The 22,591-nt window shown below is 54.2% G+C and overlaps 1 protein-coding gene across 1 annotated transcript in view; it reads left to right on the top strand.

Annotated features, from left to right (window-relative positions):
- ASTN2 (astrotactin 2) overlaps positions 1-22,591 on the top strand; it is a 342,339-nt gene that overhangs the window by 234,042 nt on the left and 85,706 nt on the right. The window contains exons 17-19 of the mRNA XM_068413664.1: positions 5,252-5,517; positions 17,772-17,905; positions 18,986-19,134. Coding sequence (XP_068269765.1) covers positions 5,252-5,517; positions 17,772-17,905; positions 18,986-19,134 — 549 coding nt within the window. The remainder of the gene's footprint in view (positions 1-5,251; positions 5,518-17,771; positions 17,906-18,985; positions 19,135-22,591) is intronic.

Here is a 22,591-nt window from a genome sequence, read left to right as displayed (position 1 = left end):
ACAATATCTCACTGCAAAAGAAATTACCAGGCAAACACATCTATTGATTTTCTTTCTAACTCCCTTTCGATGGATTTGCCAACAAATGGGGGATTATTCCACCAGGTAATAAACGGGCAGCCTGTGCCAGTGGATGTGCATTGGCTGTAAATCCCCTCTGCCCTGCCCGTGGTGGCACTAGGTCTGTCCAGCTGCAGGGTGGTGTAAAGGGGAGGTGAACTGGAATTGCATCTTCCTTTCATGAAATGCAAAACCCAGGTGCTAAATCAGGCCCAGCTGGGCAGCCGGGCGGTGTTGGTGGGGTTAACCTGCTGAGCCTGGAGGAATCCCTCCATGGGTCAGTTCCTGATGTTCCCTCTAAGAGCCTTCTCCTCTCCCTGTTCCAAGCGTTTCTGCTGTTGAAGAGCTACCACATCCTACCCCTGATGTGGCTGCATTCTTGTGGTAAGTGAAGTGATTCTGAGTTTTGGAATGGCTTGGGATCTTTTGGAAGAGGTGCTGTATAAAATGCTGGACCGCTAGCAAACCCTTCGTCTCCTGGGAGCTCTCAAGACAAAACAGCACTCCAATACAAAAGAATTAGGTATTATCCTATTATCCTTTTGTTATTGTTATAGTACTGTTACTGTGCTTCCCTCTTGTCCAAGCACTAGGAGGTGCTGCTGGTAGTGCTGGAAGCATTTCCCCACATCTGCAACTGCTACATCCCGAGCAGGGACCCCTGCACGCTGTGCAGGCAGTCACCTCGTGCTGTGGGGTTATTAAATCCTGGTGGAGCCCGGAGCCAGAGCCAGGCACCCCAACAGGCGAGCGGTACCTCTGCACACTCTGTGCTGCTCATCCTCCCTTTCTTACGCAAGGCTTGACGCTTGGCGGAAGCCTGTTATTTTATTTGTTTTGTTGGTTTTTTTTTTTAATACATATTTCAGACAAACAAACAAACTAATAACTCCCACAAGTTGCCGTGATGCGTCTAACCACATCCGTGACGCTGTGCTTCCAAACAGATGTTGCCAGGACTCAACTGAGTCGCCAGCAGCGTTAGCGAAAGCGTGTTCAGATGCAAGGGCTGATAAGGAATCCCTCTCTCCTCGCTGCTGCTGCGCTGCGGCCCCTGAAGCCAAGCCTCATCCTCCTGCCGGAGCGGGACCTTTGGAGCACCCTAGCAGCAGCCACCTGCAAAGCCCTTCCCTAGGAGTGAAGCAGAGGCTTTGCAGGAGCAATCTGAACGCCCTGAGAGGTTATCCAGTTCTGCATGGTGTTCGTGCAATGTGGACCTGAACACTAAAGCTGGGTTTACTTGCTCTGGACTGGACCCAGCTTCCAGTGAAGACAACAGGAGTGTTTCTGTTGGCTTCGCTGGCAGCTGGAGGTGGCGTTGCAATGGTGCGTTGCAGGGTCTGGTTCTGATTCTCTCCAATCCAATGGCAAAAACTTCCTTTGACTTCATCAGGAATAGGGTTGGGCCGCTCGTATTTTCATTCAAGAAGAAGCCAGTCAGCTGGGCCTCAGCACTGACGAACGCTGTACAGCGACTAGGGAATAAAAGCCATAGTGAGCTTCCAGGAACATGCGGGGTTTCTCCAGTTCACTGTCAGGTTTGCCATGGGGAGGGCGGGCTGGCCCCCGAGCCCCTTCCTTGCGTGCAGGCAGCTGAGCAGATAACCGAAACTCATCTCAGAGGTGGGAGAGAGGGAGACAGAGGGACCCCCATCCCTTCTGCCTGGGCTACAGTTGCAATGGCAGCTCTAGGAATAAAGGAGTGTGTTTTAGGGGGAAAATACCTCTCAGATCTGAATAACTCCTCTGTGAGATGCCGTGAGTGGTGGGTGGTGTGGGTGGGAAGAGAAGGAAGCACAATCTCCGTCGAGGAAATTGTCAGCTTTCTAGGGATGAGGCACCTGGAACTGATGCTTTCCACCCCCGAGCAAGCAGGTGAGGAGCAGCGGTTCCTCCTCGCTGCCTCTGCCCGGCTCTGGAGGAGCTGGCTCACGAGCAGGGTGTGCAGCTGGCACTCTTGGACAGGTTTTAATAGCAGAAACGGGGTGATTATTTTTATTAGGACTGTACGTAAGCCCCCAAAGCTTGTTCCACAAAAGCTACCAAGAATTGCTATCCAGTGCTGATGACTTCAAGTGCTCGTCTGGATGAGAGCTGGCAATTTGGCAGCAAAGCCCGTCTCCCTCTGCTAAGCTAAGTCCTGTTTCATTTTCCTCCTTTGGAGTTGTACCCAGAGCCTTTTCGGTGCAAGGGAACACCGTGGATCCCTTGCCAGCACGCTGAACCAGTAAGCTCAGCTACAGTAACCCCTTACAGCCCCAGGAAGCCTGCAAAGCAACCCTTTTCCCCAAAGGGATTTGGGCTTCAGTTGTTATAAAGAGGATTAAATGCAGACAGCCGTTTCCACCTTACCTATGAAGTCTGCTCTGCTGACAAGTGTGGGCTCCGTGGCTCATCTTCTGTCGCTGAGTGCATGGCTGCTGTGGAAGGGGAGCTGCGCTACTCACACAGTTTCCACCGTACTTTATTTACAGACCTCTACGCTTTCCCCTGTGCAGCTCCATTTGATGACTGCTGCTCCTGAAATGGCTTTGCTCTATCTGGGTTTCCTTCAGAAGGAAGGAGGAACCCTCGCTTTTATGCCAGTCCCTTTGAAACCACCACCTCCACCACCCCCGGCTACAGTGCCCTTTCCTGGGAGAGATGGGTGAAGGAGGCGGCGGGTGGTGCAGGATATGTTGGACGAGCTCCTGTTCATTATCTTTTCTTGCTAAAGGGGCTGTGTTGTCAGGGTGGAGGATGGCTCTCCATGTCTAGCCCACCATTTACAGGGAGGCCGTGTCCTCTCCTTCCCCAAGGTGACGTGTCTGGAGGAGCACTGCTGCACGGAGCACTTGCAGCTCGTGCAAACACTTGAGTCTAAGCTTGTACAGCTGCATCAGTCAAAGGTGTCCCTCAGCACGGGGCAACACAGGGAGACTGGGGTGAGCACTCATCTACAGAGGGAAATTCTTGCTCAGAGGCTTATTTTGCTCCTTACTTGCCTCAGCTTGCTCCTTGCAAACACAGACTGTAACTGAGGAGGACCAAGGGAGGTTGCTCATCCTGCTCATTCATCCTGCTCCTTCCTGCTTGTTAGCACTCGCAGAGCACCCGAGCCCCCAAGCACTGTGTGCACATGCACCGTGTACCCTGGGCTTCAAGGGGGAGAGGACGGGTGACATGGGGGGAGAAGCACAGAGCAGAGAGCTTGGAACGGAGCCTCCGCAGGGGCATCCCCAGAGCGGTGCTCCAGCAGCTGGACTGTTCAGAAATACTGGACGTTTACCTTGAGGGGCTACAGCATCATGTTGTGCGATTTGGTGGACTGTTTGGCATTACTGACATAGCGTGAGTAGCTGGGTTTGCTGAAGCCTTCAGCCACAAGCTGTGGACTAGCACCTAGATATGCTTTTGGCTGGGGTAGAGTTAATTTTCTTCCTAGTAGCTGGTACAGTGCTGTGTTTTGGATTTAGTATGAGAATAATGTTGATAATACACTGATGTTTTAGTTGTTGCTAAGTAGTGTTTATCCTAAGTCCAGAACTTCTGAGTTTCCCGTGCTCTGCCAGTGTGGAGGTGCACAAGCAGCACAAACCAGAAGATAAAGAGAAGATTTCTGGTCCAACCAGAAATCACTGTTGGACCAAAAAGGCGCATGAAGAGCGTGTGAAGAGCATATGAGGGGCCGAGTGCATGTCATCTCCTTCTCTCTCTTCTAAATGTAGTTTAGTAGTGATGTTAAAAAAAAATGTTACACCTACCCAGAGGCGAGCAGAGGCTCATGGTATCGCCTTGTAGCTTCGCTCTTTCTGAGTCATTCAGTTTATCATGGCTTCATGGCTTCCCTTACGAGGCTTGAAGTTGCCTGGAGCTGCTCTTCCAGAAAATAATCTCTCCAAGAGCCAGCTCTAGCTCTCCTTTTCCATGTCTGTACATCAGTGTCTCCCTAGATGTTGAGACATCTCCTCACAGCCTTGTTTTAATTTATTTTAGCCACTGCTCCCCTTTTATCCCACTGAAAGACAGCTTGGTTGGAATTTGCTCGTTCTTCCCGTCACAGCTTTGATCCTGAGCACGGAAGTCTTCCCTTACAGCCAGGCAGCAGGGCAGGGCTGTCCCTAGCCTGAAGGGCTTCGGGGGTGATGAATGATTACTGTGTTTACTTGTATTTCTAATTGACTAGTGCGTGTCAAATCAGCTGCATGTCACTGCAAGCCGAGAGCATCGAGACAATCCTCGTTCCTCTACATCTTCTTCTTGGGACTGGGAGGTTGTTGCTGGAGGCAGCAGCCATCCAGCTCCTGGTGTTGGAGCCTCATTTGGATGGAGAAAGGCTTTTCTTCTGTAGGCCCATCACCAGGCTGTGAAGGTTGGGCCTTCCTTCTTGGGTCAACCCAAGAGGAGTGTCTATAGATAAAGAGTTAAAATAAAAGTGTGCAGGACAAAGATGGGGCTCCTGCCTCCTTTGCTCAGGGTATCACCAGGTGTGATACTATCCTTGTCCTTAGTGAGTGTTTGCACCAAGGCAGAGCAAAGTAAGGCTCTCCGGGTTTATCTCCTTGTGGTTAAGACTACCAGGAGGTTTCACAGTGGCTTTCAAAGGCCTGAATGTTTCCTGAAAGCAGAGTGTTGACAGTTTGGTTTTGGTAACGCCTCCGTCTTTTCCCTGTGTGGTGAGTTTGTTCCGGTACCCTCTTACCCCCTCTGCCAAGGGGCTTCGTCCCACAGAGTAGTCTCTTTGCAGCCTCCTTTGGGTCCATCTCAGTGCCCTGGATAATGTGTCACCCAAAAGAGAGAGCTAAGGACCGCGGGGACCAGAGAAGGCTACTGTTGGGACGGGGGTGAGGGCACTCAGCTCTTTGACCTGGTCACTTTGGAGAGGTTTCTCTTTGGAAGGGAAGATATATTTGTGTGGTTTTATTTCATTTTGAAGTGCAGAAGGTGAATATGACAGTTACAGAAAAGAGCACCACGGGCAGTTCTGTCACTCTAGAAGTGCTTGGCTGGAAATGCTCACACTTTCTACCCATTCCCAAGCAGTGACCTGTTTTTCTCCATCTCTCCTTGACCTTTCTGGTTTCCTGCTTCCACCTGGCCTACATCTTCAGCAGCTGCATTTATCCTGGCTCCAGCAAAGTTTGGATTTGGGGAGATGACTGTGCTGGGATTTATTCAGTGTTGTTTGGTTTCTTCCCTCTCCCTAAACCAGAAACAACTGAGCTTGGGAACAAGAAGGAGTTGAAATCCATGCCCTTCATCACCTATCTCTCGGGCCTGCTGACAGCACAGATGCTGTCTGATGACCACCTCATCTCAGGTGTGGAGATTCACTGTGAGGAGAAAGGACGCTGCCCATCCACTTGCCATTTGTGCCGGCGCCCCGGCAAAGAGCAGCTCAGCCCTACGCCAGTTCTGCTGGAGATCAACCGAGTAGTGCCTCTGTACGCTCTGATCCAGGACAACGATACCAGGGAGGTGAGTGAGCCAGTGATGGACCAGTTCCACCACTGTGATCCTGCCTTAGTCAGCTCTCAAGTCTGCCTTCCTCAGTCTCTGCATAAATGTTGGGTTCCCCGTAACGGGGCAGTGTTTTCGTGTGCATGTTTGGTGGGGAAAGCTTTAGGACAGTGTCAGTGATGGAGCTGGCAGGTCCTGCTGCCCACCATCTACAGTCCTCGCAGACCTGTGTCTCCCTGCCTTCAGGATGGGGAAGGCAACGCTATGAGCAGCCAGGGCCACAGCCATTCCTGGTGTCAAGCCGCAGCAGACATGGGTGTGTGGGATGTGTCCTGCAGAGGGGTCTGAGGAGCCAGGCGTGAGGTCAGTCTGTCACTCCTGGCTCTGGGATCTCAGCCGTAGCTGTGTGAGGGGTGGCCAAAGCCCCTCAGGGCTCCAGCCCGGCTCTGCAAAGCACCGGTGCAGAGGGAGGGAATAACCAGCCCCTCGGGACGGTCCCGCAGCCACAGGAGGTCACTGTTACTCCAGGAGGGACCAGCCAAGCTGGAGGTCACCCTTCCCTGGGGCTGGGCTCCTGCAAGAACTTCGGTGTTAATCCTATGGAGATTGATTTCCCACTTTCTCGGTTCACTGCCACCCCCCCAACGCCCTCCGCAGCCCTCTAACCCCAATCTCAAGTCCAAAATGACAGACTTGCTTAAAGTCACTTATTAGCACTGAGCCTGCACGTGATTAAGGTGCCTGGAGGGAGGCAGCGTGCAGCAGCTGTGGGTGGGACGCAGAGGGCTGCAGGTCGGGAAGCAATCCTAGCACACGGAGGTGTGACCACCAGCAATGATGCTTCATCCCTTTCCCAGATCCACGGGCAAAAGAGCCCCCATGCTTCTCTTGGCACCCAAGCCCCTATGAGGACTGTCCCTCCTTGCCTACCTCTTGATCTTGTTCCTGCTTTCCCATCTGTTAACCCTCCTGATTCTTCCATGCAGCCGTGCCTGACTTCCATACCTCGGCCTCTCTCCTTCCAGCTCTTTTCCCCAACCTCCCTTTCTCTCACTATTTTCTCGTCCTGCAGCCTTTCCCCACCCATGCCTGCTCTTCCTGCTGGGCAGTTCTTGTGCAGACATTGACCTGCCATTATCAGCCTGTCTAGGGCAGTGCTGGGATGATGTGTTATGGGTACAGGGAGAGCAGTGGGAAAGTTGGTTTCCTTGAGGCAAGAAAGATGCGCTTCCCAGCAGCAATCTGCCAGAAGACAGTTCCTTTTGGGGTACAAGAGGTAGGTTAGCCAGCGGGGAAAGGGTAACAGCGAAAGCAAGCAGAGCCCAGCAGGATCTGGGGGATCTCCATGGACCCTGCTCACCACCAGCTCCCCTTCCTGGCCCTGCGCGCAGGTGGCAATGCCACCCCATCTCTCTGGTCCGGGCTGCAAGTCCCCTCCTCCTCCTCACGTGTCCCCCCAGCCCTGCTGACGCTGCCTGCCCTGCTGGGCTCGCTTGGGGCACCTCCTTGTCCTGGGGAGCTGGAGCCTGTGTTCGGCCAGCAGCAGGCTCCTTCCCTCCCTCCCCTGGCTCTGCGGAGGGCTGGCCCTGTCAGCTGCAGCTGGAGGCCAGCCCGCATTGTGCTTGCTGCTGAGGCGCCGGGAAAACCAGCAAACAAACACGCAAACAAACAAAACCCCAACGAAGCAACCAAAGAAGAGAAGCCCCAGCTGCCTTCCAGAGGGCTGCGTTCGATGCATCCCTCCTCCTCCTCCCTCCACCTGCTCGCCCAGGGGTGGAGGGGCACCTCCCGGGGACCCTGTCTGTGCACGGGTGCTGTGTGTGTCTGCTGTCCCTTCACCCCTGGGTGCTCCCCATCAGCAGTGCTGGGGTTAGAGGTGGCAGGGCGAGGGATTCAGGCGGCTGCAGGATGGAGGATGCTGCCGGAGCAGGTGCTAAGGGGACACCGGGAGCTGGCAGCGAGCAGTGCGTGCCAGGACAGGTCACCTTGTGCCATGCACAGCGGAGGGTCCTGGGGTGGGGGAGCAGGTGGGTGCACGCTGTCCTCTCTGACCCCCGGCATGCAGCTGGACTGGGTCTCATTGTTTTGGCTTGATGGCAGGCCCTCTATCCCCCCCGTCCCTGCAGCCCCTCCAGGGCCATCCCTGCCCTTGCCGCAGCAGGACACAGGGGGTGCTTGTTGGCTTCCCTGTCCCTCCTCTTTCCTGGCCATTCACATTCCCTCAACATGAATCCCTTGTCTCGCATCAGCTCCAGCACTTTCCTTCCCCATTCTTGCTCGCTTCATCTGACCTGCTGTCCTGCTCCCTCCATCCCTTCCTTCCCAGCTTGCTCCTCACCCTTCTCCCCATGAGCCTCTCTCCTCCAGGGTATCTATCCCTCTCCTCTTCCTGCTGCCCTTCGGCCCTGCATCAGGTAGGAGGCCTGGGGCGGGGTCCCAGGCACTGGCAGAGTGGTGTTTGCCCATGGCATAAACAAGATTTGCAGATGCCTGGGCTGAGCCAAGTCCTGCACCTCCAAGCACAGCGTCCCCAGCTGAGCGCTCCCCTGCCTGCTTTTCCCCGTTCACGTGGGCAATACTCAGTTGATACAGCAAATGCTGACCTGATGGGAACTGCAAGCAGATCCCAGTTCCTCTGTAGTATTAAAAAAATAATAATTGTAAACAATGAAGATCTTTGTGTAGATGTCCACATAGATAATTATATACGTGTACAGAGAGAAAGCAAGGTCATTAATAAGGTGGATACTAACATCTATAAAGTTTGCTGAAAGTTTTCCCCTATGAGCCTAGCAGCAGGGATGAGGCAAGACACAGGTAAAGACATTTTGCCCACTTCGCTGTGTGTAGGTTCCTCTTTTCATCTGCCCCAGTGCAGTGAGTTATGTGCTTTTTAAAATTTACAACTGCCGCACGGTGCAAGGCCGTGTTCTTGGTTGCTGATGACCTTGCCAGACTCTTAAGTGCTGGGGTTTAAGTTTCCATGCTGGGTGTCTGCCTTGGGCTGATTTGCGATTTTTCTATGTGTGCATGTTTGATTTCAGCTAAAACTGACCATTTCCAAGAGGGAGATTAGGTGAAAATATATTGCTTTGCCCATGCGAATAAGTTGGAAAACTCTTTCTTTCCATGTCATTGGGAACTGCTGTTTTCTTCTTGCTTTGAAGCAAGGGCTTGAAATTTAGAGGGGCTCCAGGAGTCAGGATTTGCCTTTTGCTGCCCAGGGAGCATTTGTCTGGAGGCATTTGTGCTGCGAGCTTGAGGAAACTCTCAGGTGTGTGTGATCAGCAGGGGTTTGGTCTATCTCCCCAGCCCTGCTCGAGCATCGCTCCCACTCCCAGCAGCGGGGAGGAACGGTGTATCAGGGCACTGCCTGTTACTGAGGGCCCCTCTTTTCCCTCTTTCGTGCAATGAAAACCAGGGATTGAGCCCCTCCTCGGGGGTGTTTCTGTTTCCCCCTGTTGTTTAACAGCGTTGGTCAGAGAACTTTCATGGTCATGGATAGCTGCAGCCTGGCTGGGGGCTTTGGCAGTGCTGGGCCAGGAGCTTCCCGGGGTCAAGGAAATGTGGTTGGAAGTCCAAGCACCTTTTGAAGGGCTTTGTTGAATGGCTTTTCCATAGCCGGCATGGCTGGTGTGGCTGTGGGTGGAAGGTTTCACAGAGGAAGGACTGCTGGCTGGAACAGAGGCAATGCTGGAGTCCTCTCTCCACTGGTCCTGGTCAGCTGGGGAGATAAAACTAGTCCAAGTAAGTTTATAGCACCATTGCTGTTAGAGCTCCATTGCTCTTCAGTCTCAATGCTCACAACATGAGTTCAAAAGATGTAAATAGACAGAGAAGCTGTGACCTTGGCAGTGACTTCTCTGGATGTCTCTGGAACCTGCATCGTGTTTTGGTCGATGCCATCTGCCCACATCTCTCTTCTGCTTCACTTGCGCTCTGCAGCAGTCCAGACACCAGAGTGGTCCCTCCGTTGCTGTGTCCACATGAAGCTGGAGGAGATCCTCCACTGCAGGGCTGTGGAAGAAACCTCCACTAGTGTCAGTGGCTGGCCAGGCCCAACAGCAAAGAGCTGCTATCCATTGTGGGGCCTTCTATTCACTCAATGCTCTTGACGCCTCGAGAGCAGGATGCTGTTGAGTGCACGTGATGGGAGAGACGAGAGACGTGGTGACCCTGGCTGGTTTCCCTCTAGTGACCACCCTGGAGCCAAAGGAGAGGAGAGCCGCATGTCACCCCAGCGAGAGTGCCAGGCTGTGGTGGCCTTCCACCTCCCCCACCAACATACTCCTGCCTGCCCTCACCCCATGGGATGGGCAACGTACTTCTTACTGCCCAGCATAGCCCTGGAGTCCTCCGAGAGGCGCGGGCTGAGAGAGTGAGACCTGGAAGGTTCGGTGCACCCAGGGGCACCTTCGCCGAGGAGCACGTGTGCATGGCCGGGGCCATAGGACGGCTGTGGCCAGTGGTGGGGGGAAAGGGGCAGGCATGTTCGGCAGCGTGGTCCCTCCTGTTTGTGGTCTGTTCCTTCCCCCCAAAAAAACCCTGAAACAAACCCAAAGGCGCTCCCGCAGAGCTCGGCCAGCTGCAGAAGTGCTTAGAGGGTGGCGTGGCGAGGGGGGCTCGGGGAAGGCGGGCAGGAGAGATCAGTCTCACTCCTAGTGGGAAATGGACTCAAACCCCTGTTTGTATTTAAGGAGACAAATGGACGTGGAGCCTGGGTTTTTAGAAGACCCCTAGGACCATGATTTAATTTGAAAATTGAGTAATCTCAGCGTTTGCCTGCAGCCACGGCCTCCTTGCAGCACACGGGGCCCAGCCCACGGCGTGGAGGGGATGTGGGGCTTGTTGGGAGACATGTCCCCATGCTGTCAGCCTCAGCAGGTGGCCGGTGTGTGGCTGGGACCCCGGCAGGGCTCTCGGCTTGGCTGTGGGAGCTGCTCCCCTATCTGTGCGTGGACCCCAGCATATCTGTGCCTGCGTGGTGGGGGTCTGCAGAGCCCCTGCGGGGTCACTCGCTGGGACAGCAGCTCGAGGTCAGAGCAAAACTCCACATTGCTCCTGCCCGCCCCGTGCCTGCGAGGACCCCCGTCCCCGAGGAGCCATCCCTTGCTGAGCAGAGCATGGCCACCATTGACCACTTCAGTGGCCTCAGCTGGGAGCGAGGACCAGGGGACCTGTGGGCAGCGAGTGTGCCCAGCCCATGCTCGTGTGCCCAGGAAGTGCTGCGCCAGCTCCAGTGACCACCCAAGCCCGGACAGATGGGCTGAGTTATCACAGACCAGAAGGCAAGCAGGGGCAAAGAGAGGGGAAGGCTCCTCTTTCATCCATGCCATCTTCCATCGTGCAAGCTACTTACTCTCAGCTCGCTCTGAGGATGCGCTGATGACGATGGAGCACATGTCCTTCCTCCCCCCGAAGCGGGCTGGCTGCTTGCACAGATGATGGCAAAGTGGTGGTGGCAGTTTCAGAGGGAGCTGCACAAAGTGGTGTCGCTTTTCCTCCTGGCTCCAGCTGATCTCTGTGCCCTTGCTGCTCGCTTGCTCCAGTGGCTGTATTTCAGCAGAAATGAAAAGTGTAGCTGGTTTTGATGGCTTCTGTTGGTGGTTCTCGGTCAGGTCTGGGGGTCAAGCTTGTCTCACACTTGCTGTTTGCAAGGCACAGTGTGATGGAGCTGTGCCCTGGCTGTGTACTTGGAGCCCTTCTATGCGTTCATACCAGCCCTGAATTACCAGGATGGGTGGTCTAAAGGGCCCATGATGGGGTGAAACACATCCATCGTACCTCCATCACGGCCCATCCATCAGGGTGGTGGAGAGCCCACCCTCATTTGTGTGCACAGGGCTCACCATTGTGTCTTTCCAGCCCCTGGGCAAGGAGCTGGCGTATCGCAGTGTATCCCTGGTGCTGTGACCCCCGCTTTGGTGTTGACATTGCCCTCAAAGGGCACAGTAGATGGAAAAGAGCACACCTGAGAAATCCAGGATCCTGGTGCTGGTGCCCCAGGACCCCGTGCTCCTACAGCACATTGCCTTGTTGGGCAAAGTCTGGGCTCTGCTGCTGGCTTGGAAATCCTGACTGTGCCTGGGAGAGGGGCCCTTGACTCCGCTGGGTGAACATGGTCTGTGCAGCCATCCTGGTTCCGCGTGTAGGGAAGCAGACCTCCGTCAGTGGAGACCAGAGACATGCCTGGAGATCGGTCCTGGGCTTGAGCAGGACTAGGAGAAATGTGAGCCTGAGGAGGAGGGACAGAGGAATTGAGGCAGAGGCTGGAGAAGTCAAATTGGGACTCATTTCTCAGGGAAGAGTTTGGCCGTACCCCTTGAATCCCATTTGGGAGGACAGATAGCTGGGCCCTTCCCATTGCCCTGTGTCTCAGGGCTGGTGCTCCCGGTGTCCTCTGCCCAGCTGGGCCTGGAGGGAGGGTGAGGTTTGTAGGATGCTATGGGGACAGGGTGAAGGGCGTCCCCGAGGCCATGGGCTCCCTTTGGCCCCCATGCAGCACCCGGTGGCAGAGCTGCTGGAGGACAGCGATCCTCCCTGCGCACACGCAGCTTCCCCGAAGCAGCCCCTGAAGGCGCGGGGAGCCGGCGCCAGGGATTTCTTTTTCCACCGCCAAAGCTGAAAGGGAGCCAGGGCGAATGAGAACAGCGTTTGTGTTGTTGAGGTGAGTTTTTTTGTTTTGGGGGGTGTGTGTTTTTTTTTTTTTAATTTGTTTTTGCTTTGTTTTAATATCTGCTAATTGGCCCTTGTCCTCCTCCTCGCGCACTCAAGCATCCTGCTGCAGCTCTAGCCCACATCCGACTCGCGTTACCGGGGGAAGAATAGCCGCATTGTAGCCGCCCCCATCGTGCTATAATGGGGAGCTTTGTAGCCGAGGTGTGAAAGCGGAGCTGGCTCCCTGGGACGGGACTCTCGCTGCAGCGCGAAGGCTTTTATTCCCCCTGCTGCCAGGTTTTACAGTGTCCTCTGCTGCTCCCTCGGATCCCATAAATAACAGAAACCAGGATGCTGCCCACCCTGGGTCCCTTCCAGCACCCTGACCTTTCCAGCAAACCGCTGATGTGCCTTCCCGGGATGAAGTGCTGGTGATCCTGCTCCCCGGGGACAGGCAGCCGGAGGCAGGCAGGGTGTGAGCAGCACAAGATGAGATCACCTGCCAAGAGCAGTAGGGAAACTTCATCCTCCTTCGCTGTGAACCTGGAGCAGACTTTCAGACGCGAACTGCATGATCCTGGAAAGAGTCTCTGGCCTGGGAAATCCTTCGTTTTCCTCCTCCTTTTTTTCCCCTCCCTCCTCCCAGAGATGTCTAGACTAAGGAGCAGCGTTTATCTCCTGCGAACAGCACTGAGCGTTTACTGGAAGGGCATGGAAGGCTTTTCCTCCAGCCACCCTATCATCATGGTAGCATCCTGGTCAGGCTGTGAAATCCCTGCTTGAGCCTACATCCCATATTCTGTCCTTTGGTGAACAGTCGCTATTGCTGTTGCTATCTACAGACTGCTTGGAGCACAGCAGCGTCCAGGAGCTGCGGTCGGTGGCCCTCTTGTGTCAGGCACCCTGTGGAGTGGCATCGCTGGGTGACTGGATTTGCTGATGAGCAAATCTGCCTCCTCCCGTGGCACCTGCGTGCACATGAGGGAAGGTGGTGGTGGAGTGCAGGCACCATCTCCATCCTGCAAACAGGCGGGGACAGAATGTCTCTGTTGGCTGCTGTGTCCCTGGACGTGGGGCTGGCATGACCCAGCCTACTTCCACTCTTCTTCCTTCTACATGGAGAAGAACAAACAAGCAAACAAAGACCAGGGAAACCAGTGCAAACCCCAAAATGTACCAGATTTCCAGCTTCTGGATGATCTCCACTATCTCCAGCACATCGCTGTCCAGCCTGCATGCTCATTTATGGTTGGTTTATTATCTTCTTGTATGTCCTTTTTAATTTTTCCAGAAACTGAGGTGTGCACACCAACCCCAAAGAAACCTATACTCAAAGAAATAATTGAACCAGATTTTTGTATCCCTGGATAAAGCTATGGAGAAGACCAGATATTCCCAGATAAGCACCCAACACATGCCCTTTCCAGTATCCCATCTGGAAACACCAGCCCCCGTGGTGCGTGCTGAGTCCTGCAAATGCTGATCTGAAAGGTTCCTTCATGTCCTATAATTTTCCTCTCCAGGGATGTCAACAGGAAAACCCACGGTCAGAAATAACTTAATGCTTCTCCCTCCATCAGCCAGGTCTAACAGAGGACAAAGGAAATGTTCTTCTATACTCCGTTGCAGATCGTCTAAGCTATAAAACGGGGCCAAATGGCCTCCCCCTGAGCACAAATAACAACAGGAGAAGGATCCATATGCAATGGAGTGTAGGATAAATGTGCTTAGCTGATCATTCGTTTCCCTAATATTTTTTTTTATGAATAGGCTTAACTTATGGTACGATGGGACTTTATAGTCCTGTAAGTCTTGCTCGTGTCAAAACAAATGAACTAGCCATCCTATGGGGGAACTATCAATCCAATATATGTGTGTGTATGGGTGTGGGGAGTCAGACCTATTATACCTTTAAGAGCAAATTAGATGCTGTTCCTATGATTCATAATGCTATATATCTAATGGCATGACTCGTCATCTAGAAAATAAACGTTTCGAGCCAGTTTCTCATCTCATAAATTTCCCCTCTGGCACTGAAGGACATAAACTAAATGGGCTGACTCACAGGGAAACAATACAATTTGGATACTTTTAAATGAAAGATAAAATTGCCTTTGGGCACAGAGGGGCGTTGAGATCCCAGGGAGTGGTTGGCAGGCGCAGGACGGCGTGTTGGGGGCCGCTCTGCCACCCCCAGCAGGCAGGGCTGCTCCTGGAAGCCCTTCACGTTTGCAGAGCCTGTTGGGTTTTCCCAGCTTGGTAGCTTGGTGTGACCACCATAGTGAAGCATCTGATGTGGAGATGGTTGTGTTGGAGATGGTCTTCTTGTATGTGCTGTCTCCTGGCAGGGAGGAGAACATTTGCTGCATGTTTTGAGCATGGCAGCAGGGAGGGACAGGAGATGTGGAGATGCCCACTTCAAGGCAGGAGGGGAGGGTGGTCCTTGGCCACCACAGACCAGGGATATCCCTGTGCGTTCCCACCTGCGGCTCTCCCAAAGGCTGCAGCTCCCCATGGGATGGGTCTCAGCACCTTCGCTGCATCCGTCGTCCATTGCTCTTGGTCTTCCTGTGCCGTTGGGCTCCTGGTTTGGGTGGCAGCGGCCGTTCCCCTGGGTTTGTGTGAGCAGTCCTGTACCTCCTGGGCTATGCTGTCAGAAGGAGAAAGGGAAGGAGAGGTTTTCACATGGTTGCCACCCATGGAGGAGCACGTGCCTGCAGCATGCCTTTGGGGCTTGGCTGGTTAAATCTGTTGCCTTTGCAGGGGAAGGAGACTTTGCTGATCTCTGCCAGGGCCTGAGAGCAGCCACGGCCTCTGCAGCCAGAGCCTGGAGCAGGCTGGGGGAGGCGAGGGCAGGAAGGGCGGGCTGTGCGTGAACTACAGCAAAAGCTGTACCTGGCTTCAGGGCTGGGAGGACCACAGAGTCCTCGAAGTGCACTGGACCCTCCATTTGTCCTGGAGTTTCTGCGGAGCAAGTGCATGTCCCCAGGGAGGAGGCTGGTGTCCCTGTGAAGGGTGTAGAGCCTCCTGAAGCAGCGGTGAATATCTTTGTGCAGGGAGCTTCATCCCTTCTTTTGGCACGATCCTACCCTTTTCCCCCCATCACTTCGCTCTTGCCACTTCCCCACCCTTCGACACGCGCTCCCCGGCAGCTACGGGAAAATCCTGGAAACCACTGGCTTGAAATCCCGCTGGAAAGCGAGGGAAGGTGAGTCCTGGCTGCCCCAGCCCAGCCCTGACGGCAGCTGGCTGCTGGAGAAGGGAGCGGGGCAGCAGGCAGGGCCGGGGGGGGAGCCGAGCTCCGGGTAACCCGGTTAGCGCGCGTAGGTGCGCCCGCCTTAATGAGCGCAATTGAAGGACGCATCGATTAGCTAACCTCGTTTGTGCGAAGGGTGACAGAAGGCAGACGATGGCTGGGTACCTGCAGGATCCAATTAAAGCGTGTGCGAGGCTGCGCAGGCGGAGCAGAGGGGATTGCTCATCCAGCCTTGCACTTACCATCAGAACAAAGAAAATAGGAGGAAGGAATTGACTATTGGATTTGGCTAAAGGGCACGGATGGGGCGGGTGGGATTTCTTCCCTGGGTTGGGGATGTGCAGGAAGGAGCCGGTTAGTGGCCAGGGAGGGAGCGTGTGGGGTGGGGGGGTCGGTGCTGGGGACAGGGGGTCAGCGGAGTGGTGCTGGTGGGATGGTGCAGCTTCCCCAGGGATCACCCCAACGTCTGTCTTCACCCACAGTGCGTGTCTGTGCACACACGTCCCCACGACACGCGTGTTTATCCTGCTGCCTGGGGAGAGCACACGCTTCCCCAGCCATCCACGTGCAGCGTTTTCTGTTTCTATACTGCACAGACCCGCCGATCTCTACAGAAGTGTATCTGCACCCATTTATCCATGTGTCAGATAAACTCCCCTTTGCCTTCCCTGATCTCCAATTACTTCGCGATGCCCTTTCTGGCCCGGCGCTTCAATTACATTCGAAAGAACAAAATAAAATAACGTCACATTTTCTCTCTTTCACATGTTTTTTTCCTTCCTTTTTTTTTCTTTTTTTTTTTTTTTTTTTCCTTCTGGAGCAGTCCCATTTTGTAAATGCCTGGAAATAGAAAATGTTTCAGACCCAAGAGCCTCGCGACGCCTCGTTAAAGGTGCTCGGGGTGTTTGGGGTGAGCGACAAAACTCCGGACAATGGGAGCCCTGACGTCAGGCTCTATTTATACCTCCTCTGCTCAGAAACCTCCCTGGGATGGCGCTTTTCCTAGAGTTTTCTGCTAAATGCCGCAGCCGCTGGAGCTGTCCCTGTCCTCCTCAAAGGGCACGGGTTTATCTTTAAGGCGTAACCCGACGGCGCGGGCGATATCGCCAGGGCCAGGCATCCGCAGGCGGCTTTGCATGGGCAGAATAGTGCTCCTGCGAGCTGGGCTGCGCCGAGGCTGGCCGCCAGGCTGCTGGACAGGGATGAGGACCCGGGAAGGCGTTTCAGCCCCAAAATGTGCCTTTTAAAAGGTCAAAAGCATTACAAAGAGGTTTGTTTTAGTGGATGAAGTCTCGGTGTTATGATTATTCTAGCAGGGCGTTGTGGCTTCACAGGGTTGGGTTGAGCGTTGGCCGTGTGTGTGTGTGTGCAGGGAGAGATGTTTTCTTCTAAGTTGAGGTTTAATTAGGCACAACAGGCAAAGGTAGCAGGAGAAATCACTGTGAAGTCTGAACTACAGCAGTGTACGGAGCGAGGGATGCCCCGTCCTGCAGTGTGGGGACTGACACCACCGCCGCGAGCTGCGGGATGAGCGCAGGGCAGACAGCGTGGGGTTAGACCTGGAGGGCTTTGGGGATTCAGTCAGAGCGTTTCAGCCTCCGACCGCAGCAGATGGACAGGTGTTATTGCAGGGATCCATTGGCATCCTTAGGAGTGGTCGGGAGGGCTCCTGGCCAGGCTGAGGACAGCCTGCGGAGGGGAGGCTGCCCGGCTGGGCAACACCCTGCAAGTATGTTACAGGGTTTTATTTTTTTCTTCCAGATGCAGCGGTTTTGCTTGTGAGTGTTCCTTATGCAAGTGAATAAAGCAGCGATGTGCTAGCAGGGGGGTAGCTCGTATGAATTACAAACCTGTGAGAAGGATGGAAGTGGTCTGTGTTGTTGGGGAGGGAGGAATTTCCTTATTTGCAGGCACAGGAACAGCTATGGGATGGGCACGTGGGGGAGCTTCATTGTGCACAACAGCGGTGTAAAGGTGCCCTGCGTGTGATCTCCAGTGTCACAAACGGGCTAATGTTTGTGTTTCTTCAGGCAGCTCAGTCCTCCATCACAGGAGATCTCCTCTGCACGAGGCATCAGGCAGGCACTCCCCATCCCCACACCCAGCAGCACCCAGGGGTGAACCATCATCACTCGACAGCGGGAGCTAAAGCGCAAGGAGGTGAAGGGACTTGCCCAGGGCCATGCAGAGAGTCAGTGGCAGAGCTGGGGAGGATCCCCCCCTCCACCCCCCCACTATTTCCCAGTCCCTGGGCTCTGTGCACACACACCCCTGACGCTCAGCACCGCACGGCCGAGCCGCTGGCCGGATTTCACCGAGTCTTTAGCACACGTGTTCACGCTTTCTGTTCTCACGTCAGGCTTTCAAGGGAGCCCTGATGAGCTCATACTGGTGCTCGGGGAAAGGCGATGTTATCGAAGACTGGTGCAGGTGTGACCTCAACGCCTTCGATGAGAACGGACTCCCGAACTGCAGCCCTCTCCCTCCGCCTGTGTACGTATCGGTGCGAGCCCTTCCCACGGGTCACGGCCCCCAGCAGCAGCCCCTTTCCCGCAGGCTCAGCCCACGGGCACCTCCTTCCTCTCGCCTTCGAGCCCCGGGGCCACAGTCCAACGCTCCTCAGCGTGTGACTGATGCCTTTAGGATATCCTGGCTCCGGCTGTGGCCCTGGAAGGTTTCCTTATAGATTTTCATCACCTGATTAGCAAGGCTTGTAGAATGGGATTTCAAATGCTGAAAGAAATGGAATTACGGTGCAATTCATTGTGGGTTGTCAGAGCAAGAGCAAATCAGGAGCAAACTGATGGGAAATTAGCTGAGAAAGCAGGAAGACTGGCTCCAGCGATCCAGAAGGAGCAGAACACCTTCTTAGTGAGCCAATATCCTCGGAGGGGATTCATTTCCCATCCCGAGTTCAACAAACACACTTGTATGTTTGGAGCCGGACCCTCTGTAGCCCCGTACGTTGTGTTGTCATTTACCCTGGCACAAAGAGCAGCGGACGCCTTTGTGCCAGCACAGCCGGGGGCACAAAGCTGCTCGGAACCGGGCAGGAGCTCGTGCCCAGCTGCCCTGCCTTGGCTTCTGCTCACACTCATCAGAGGTTGCTTGTTTGCAGCTGGGTAAATTCACAGCCACACCTGCCCCTTCTCTTCCTCCCACCCTCCCTCGCCGTTGCTCGCTGGCAATGCAGACCAGACCCTCCCCTCCTGGGTTACACAAAGATTAGGCTGGATCCTTCCCTTCTCTTTTGCTCCTGGGCAGCTGGTCTGCAGTTCCCCATGGGCTGCTGAAGTTCAGTAGTTCTCCCAGGAGATGAAGGTTCCTTCAGATGGGATATTTGGGGTTGTGTGGTTGCAGTTGCATGACCGAAGAGCAGGGGGAGGTAAGGACACACATTGCATAGGCTGCACCCAACTGAACTTCAACTGGAAGTTCTTCTGTGCTCACCTACCCGCTCTGCCCTTGTGCCTCCTGTCCTTGTGGGTCTGTGTGACTGTGAGCCCTGCCAGGCGTCTTGCTGCCTGTAGAGATGGAGCTGATGTCTTGGTTTCTTTCCTGTCTCCTGCCCAGCCTGCGGCTCTCCCCCAGCGTGGAGCCCTCCAGCACCGTGGTCTCTCTGGAGTGGCTGGACGTGCAGCCTGCCATTGGGACGAAGGTGTCTGACTACGTCCTGCAGCACAAGAAGGTGGATGAGTACACGGACACGGACCTCTACACAGGTGGGTGCAGCTGTGAGGGTAAGTCCTCTTGGTGCAGAGGGTGTGTGGTGATGCACCCTGTGTCCTGCCTGGCTGGGAGATGCTGCCTTTGTGGAGGATGGTGTATAGGGCCAAGGTGTTACATGAGGTATCAAACCCACTCCATTCAGGAGAGGTTTCTGAAGGCTTCTGTGGACATTGGTACCTGAGGAGAAAGGGAAATACAAGAATGCAGCATGGCAGAAGGAAATGATTTGCCTTTTTTGGGTAGGAGGGCTGTGAGTTGGAGTTTCTGACTGAAGCGACTGTTTGATCTGATCAGTCTGAAATGCTACAGGGTGGTGGGTGTGGGAGGAAGGTCAGCCCCCCACAACTCAAGGGTTTTATGGCTCCATTCCAGTGAGTATTGCATTGCATGCCGGCCTTTGAAAGGACTCTTTAAGTTGCCTTGAACACCTATTGAAGTAACTTGAAGCCTGCAGTATTTAGAGGGATCATTTAAGCAGCACAAAACATCTTCAGGGGAACCTGAAACTTCCCTGGGTCAGAGTGGGGTTCCCAGCTCAGGCTTGGACTGAGCGCTCTGTGCCTTGCAGAGGCTTTGTCAGCAATTCAAGCTGTGCTGCAGGAGCTGCTGGGCGAGATGGAGGGGTGTGAAGGATGGGGTTTGCTTTGGGTGAATCAACGATGTATTTCAGAAAACAGTACTTGAGACCTTGAGTGATGCTGCTGCTGCATGGAAAGCCAGGCACAATCTCCTCCTGCTTTTTGCTTGAGGAGTTTGGATGTAGTTCGATAAAGAAGCTCAGGTGACATGTCGCGAGCAACCAGTGTTGTTGACCAAAGCAGAGGTCTACCTTTGTGCGAAGGGCCCTTTCCCCTTGACACTGGCAGTACCGAATTTCAGCCGCTGCCCCTGGGTAAGGGAACATAGGAAGAGGGTTTCCACCCATTATTGGAGCAACAGCCACTTTGGGGGATTAAAAACCTCATTTGCTCTAAGGTGGAGCCTGGTCAGCTTATGCGAGGCATGTGCGGGCTGCCTGCGAGGAGAGGGGACCAGGCTGAAGGTGGGGACAGGGCTGATGCTGGGGGGGGAACCTCGCTGCACCCCTGCAGTCTTGTGGGGCTTCCCAGACATCCTGGTAAGACCTTTGTCTGTGTTTCTCTGTTGGGAAGGCGATCTCAGGAGGATCATTCAGAGCCAGGTCGGGAGTTGCACACAGGCAGTCCTTAGGTCTTGCTCAGAAGCTTTCTCAGCTTGTGGTGGTGGCGGCTTTTTTCTTTTCCTCGCTAGTTTTGTAAGCCCCTCTGAGCCAAGCCCTCTGCTGCCATGAGCTGCCCCAGAGCAAACTGCTCCAGCTTACAGCCACAGGGACGTTTTCACCCTCTCTGTTCATCTTGGGCTCATCTATTCTGCTTCTGCAGCCTCTCTTACCACCGTATCCAAATTTTTTCTGCTACAAGAGCTGGACTTTTCCTGCTGCAGAGAGCCAGAGCCCTACATCCTGGGGGGCCCCGGCTGTTTGTGGAGACCCCCATGAGAAGGAGCTCTGGTTCCTGGCTCACACACCAGTCCTGTCCCACAGGAGCTTTCTCCTACACCTTGCCAGCATCCACTTCCAGAGCTGCCCGATGTGGCCGTGGCCCCTGGGTTATGTTTCTAGTTTCCCGGCATGGAAGAAGGCTTGTTCTTTATCTTGGAGGGGCACCCTCCAGTAATGGAGAAAGAAAACAAGCCACCAAAGGAGGGGCTTTGTTTTGGATGGGGATTCCAGATTGCTCACACGTTGGTCAGGTGAGGCCAGACCGGGGAAACGTGGGGTTTCTCCTTTGAAGTGCCTGGATCTTTGCCTGGCAGCCAGAGTAGGAAATACAGATTATTATTATTATTATTTTCCTTTTATGACTGCCATGTGTTTGACAGGCGATTGAATTCATTGTGGGGAGCTGCCCTCCCCTCTCCTGCTCTGGGGGACTGTTCGGGACAGAATGACCCCATTAACAATTAAAGAGAAAAGCCAATCCTAAATCTCTTTTTTTTTTTTTTTTTTTTCCTGTGTTGTTTATAACGAAACAACATTCCTGCCTTCATTCCTCTCTTACCCTACAGGCCCCTAATGCCAGATGACTTGATTCTTGCAAATACCTTGCGTAGGTTTGCAGGGGTGCTGACTGCTACAGCTCCTAAAGGCTTTGCTTCACCCGGCCAAAACTCCTCCCATGGGTATCCCCTTACCACCATCACCCACCTGTCGTGCTGCAGCACATCTCCAGCACAGCTGAGCAGCATCCACAAAAAAGAAAATAAGTCAATGCCTGAAGAAGGAAGCCTTGGGAGGGGGATGTGGGGTGTAAAATTTGGATGGCTTTTGATGGGTGTTGGCAGATCTTCCTTCCCCGTGAGTCTCGTGGCCGCTGGCAGGTAGGAGCGGGTTGTTCCCATTGCTGGGAGGTGCACCACGGGTATCTGCAGAGCGTGGCAGCACTGGGCTGGGAGGATCCTACAAGGTTTGAGGACTCTTGAGGTTGCTGCTGTTCATCCCTTGGATATCTTGAGTCCAAGCATCTGGGTTGTTTGTGCTTGTACGGTGTTTTTTGTTTGGTTTATTGCAGTTGTAGCCATTTCTTATTGGGATTCCTGGCACTGGCTGTGGCTAGGGCTGTGCCAATCTGCTCTTCAGCCCCATGGCAAGCTAGATGGTACCTGGCCCATGCCTAACCTGCCTCTGCCTCCCTCCTGCCCCCCAAAAGCCTTCAGTCTCCTACCCTTGCAGAACTCTTTGGCCTCCCCCTTGCTTTGCAACTGGAAGGAGAAGCCTTTCCCTTGAGCTAGAAACTATTTGTTCCTCTTCTTGGAGCAGAGTCAGGAGGGAGTTTTGAGGCTTGTCTAACATGTGTCCCCTCTGCTCCCTGCCGGGCTCTGCGTGGGGCAGCGATGCTGCGGGACGGGGCGGAAGGAGCCGGGAGCTTGCGTAGGTTGGCTGCCCCTGGCTGTATGTGCTTTTTAAAGAGGCTTATTACTGGTGCTTAGAAACGCAGCCCTTGGACCATCTGAGGCTAATAGGAGGTGAACTTGTGTGCGAAACAAACCACGCTTTCAACACCAGCGCGCGGGGAGCGAGCGGCTCTCCGCTCGGCAGCCAGCGGAGAAGACGGAGAGCAATTACATCTCAAACTGTTTATTAAAACTTGTGGAAATTACTCATAACTCCATGTGTGCGACAGCTTTGTAGTTGAGTGATGCTCTTTGTTTGAACATGGGGCTCTCGAAGAGGGCGCGAGCGCGCGCGCGTGTGTGTGCAGGGCCGAGCCCGCCAGCGCATTATGTCATGGACGAAGCAGGCGCTGCACTTGAGAGAGGGAGAGGGAGAAATGTGTTTTACAGGGTGAGGTACAAACTGAAATGGCTGCGAACATCTGGAACTGATATTAGGCTTGGAAAATGTTTTCTGTCACTCCAACACTCCTCTGGAGG

Source organism: Nyctibius grandis, chromosome 16 (assembly GCF_013368605.1).
Source record: "Nyctibius grandis isolate bNycGra1 chromosome 16, bNycGra1.pri, whole genome shotgun sequence".
Taxonomy (NCBI): Eukaryota; Metazoa; Chordata; class Aves; order Nyctibiiformes; family Nyctibiidae; genus Nyctibius; species Nyctibius grandis.
Note: the sequence above shows the minus strand (reverse complement) of the source record. Positions and strands in the feature narration are given on the sequence as shown.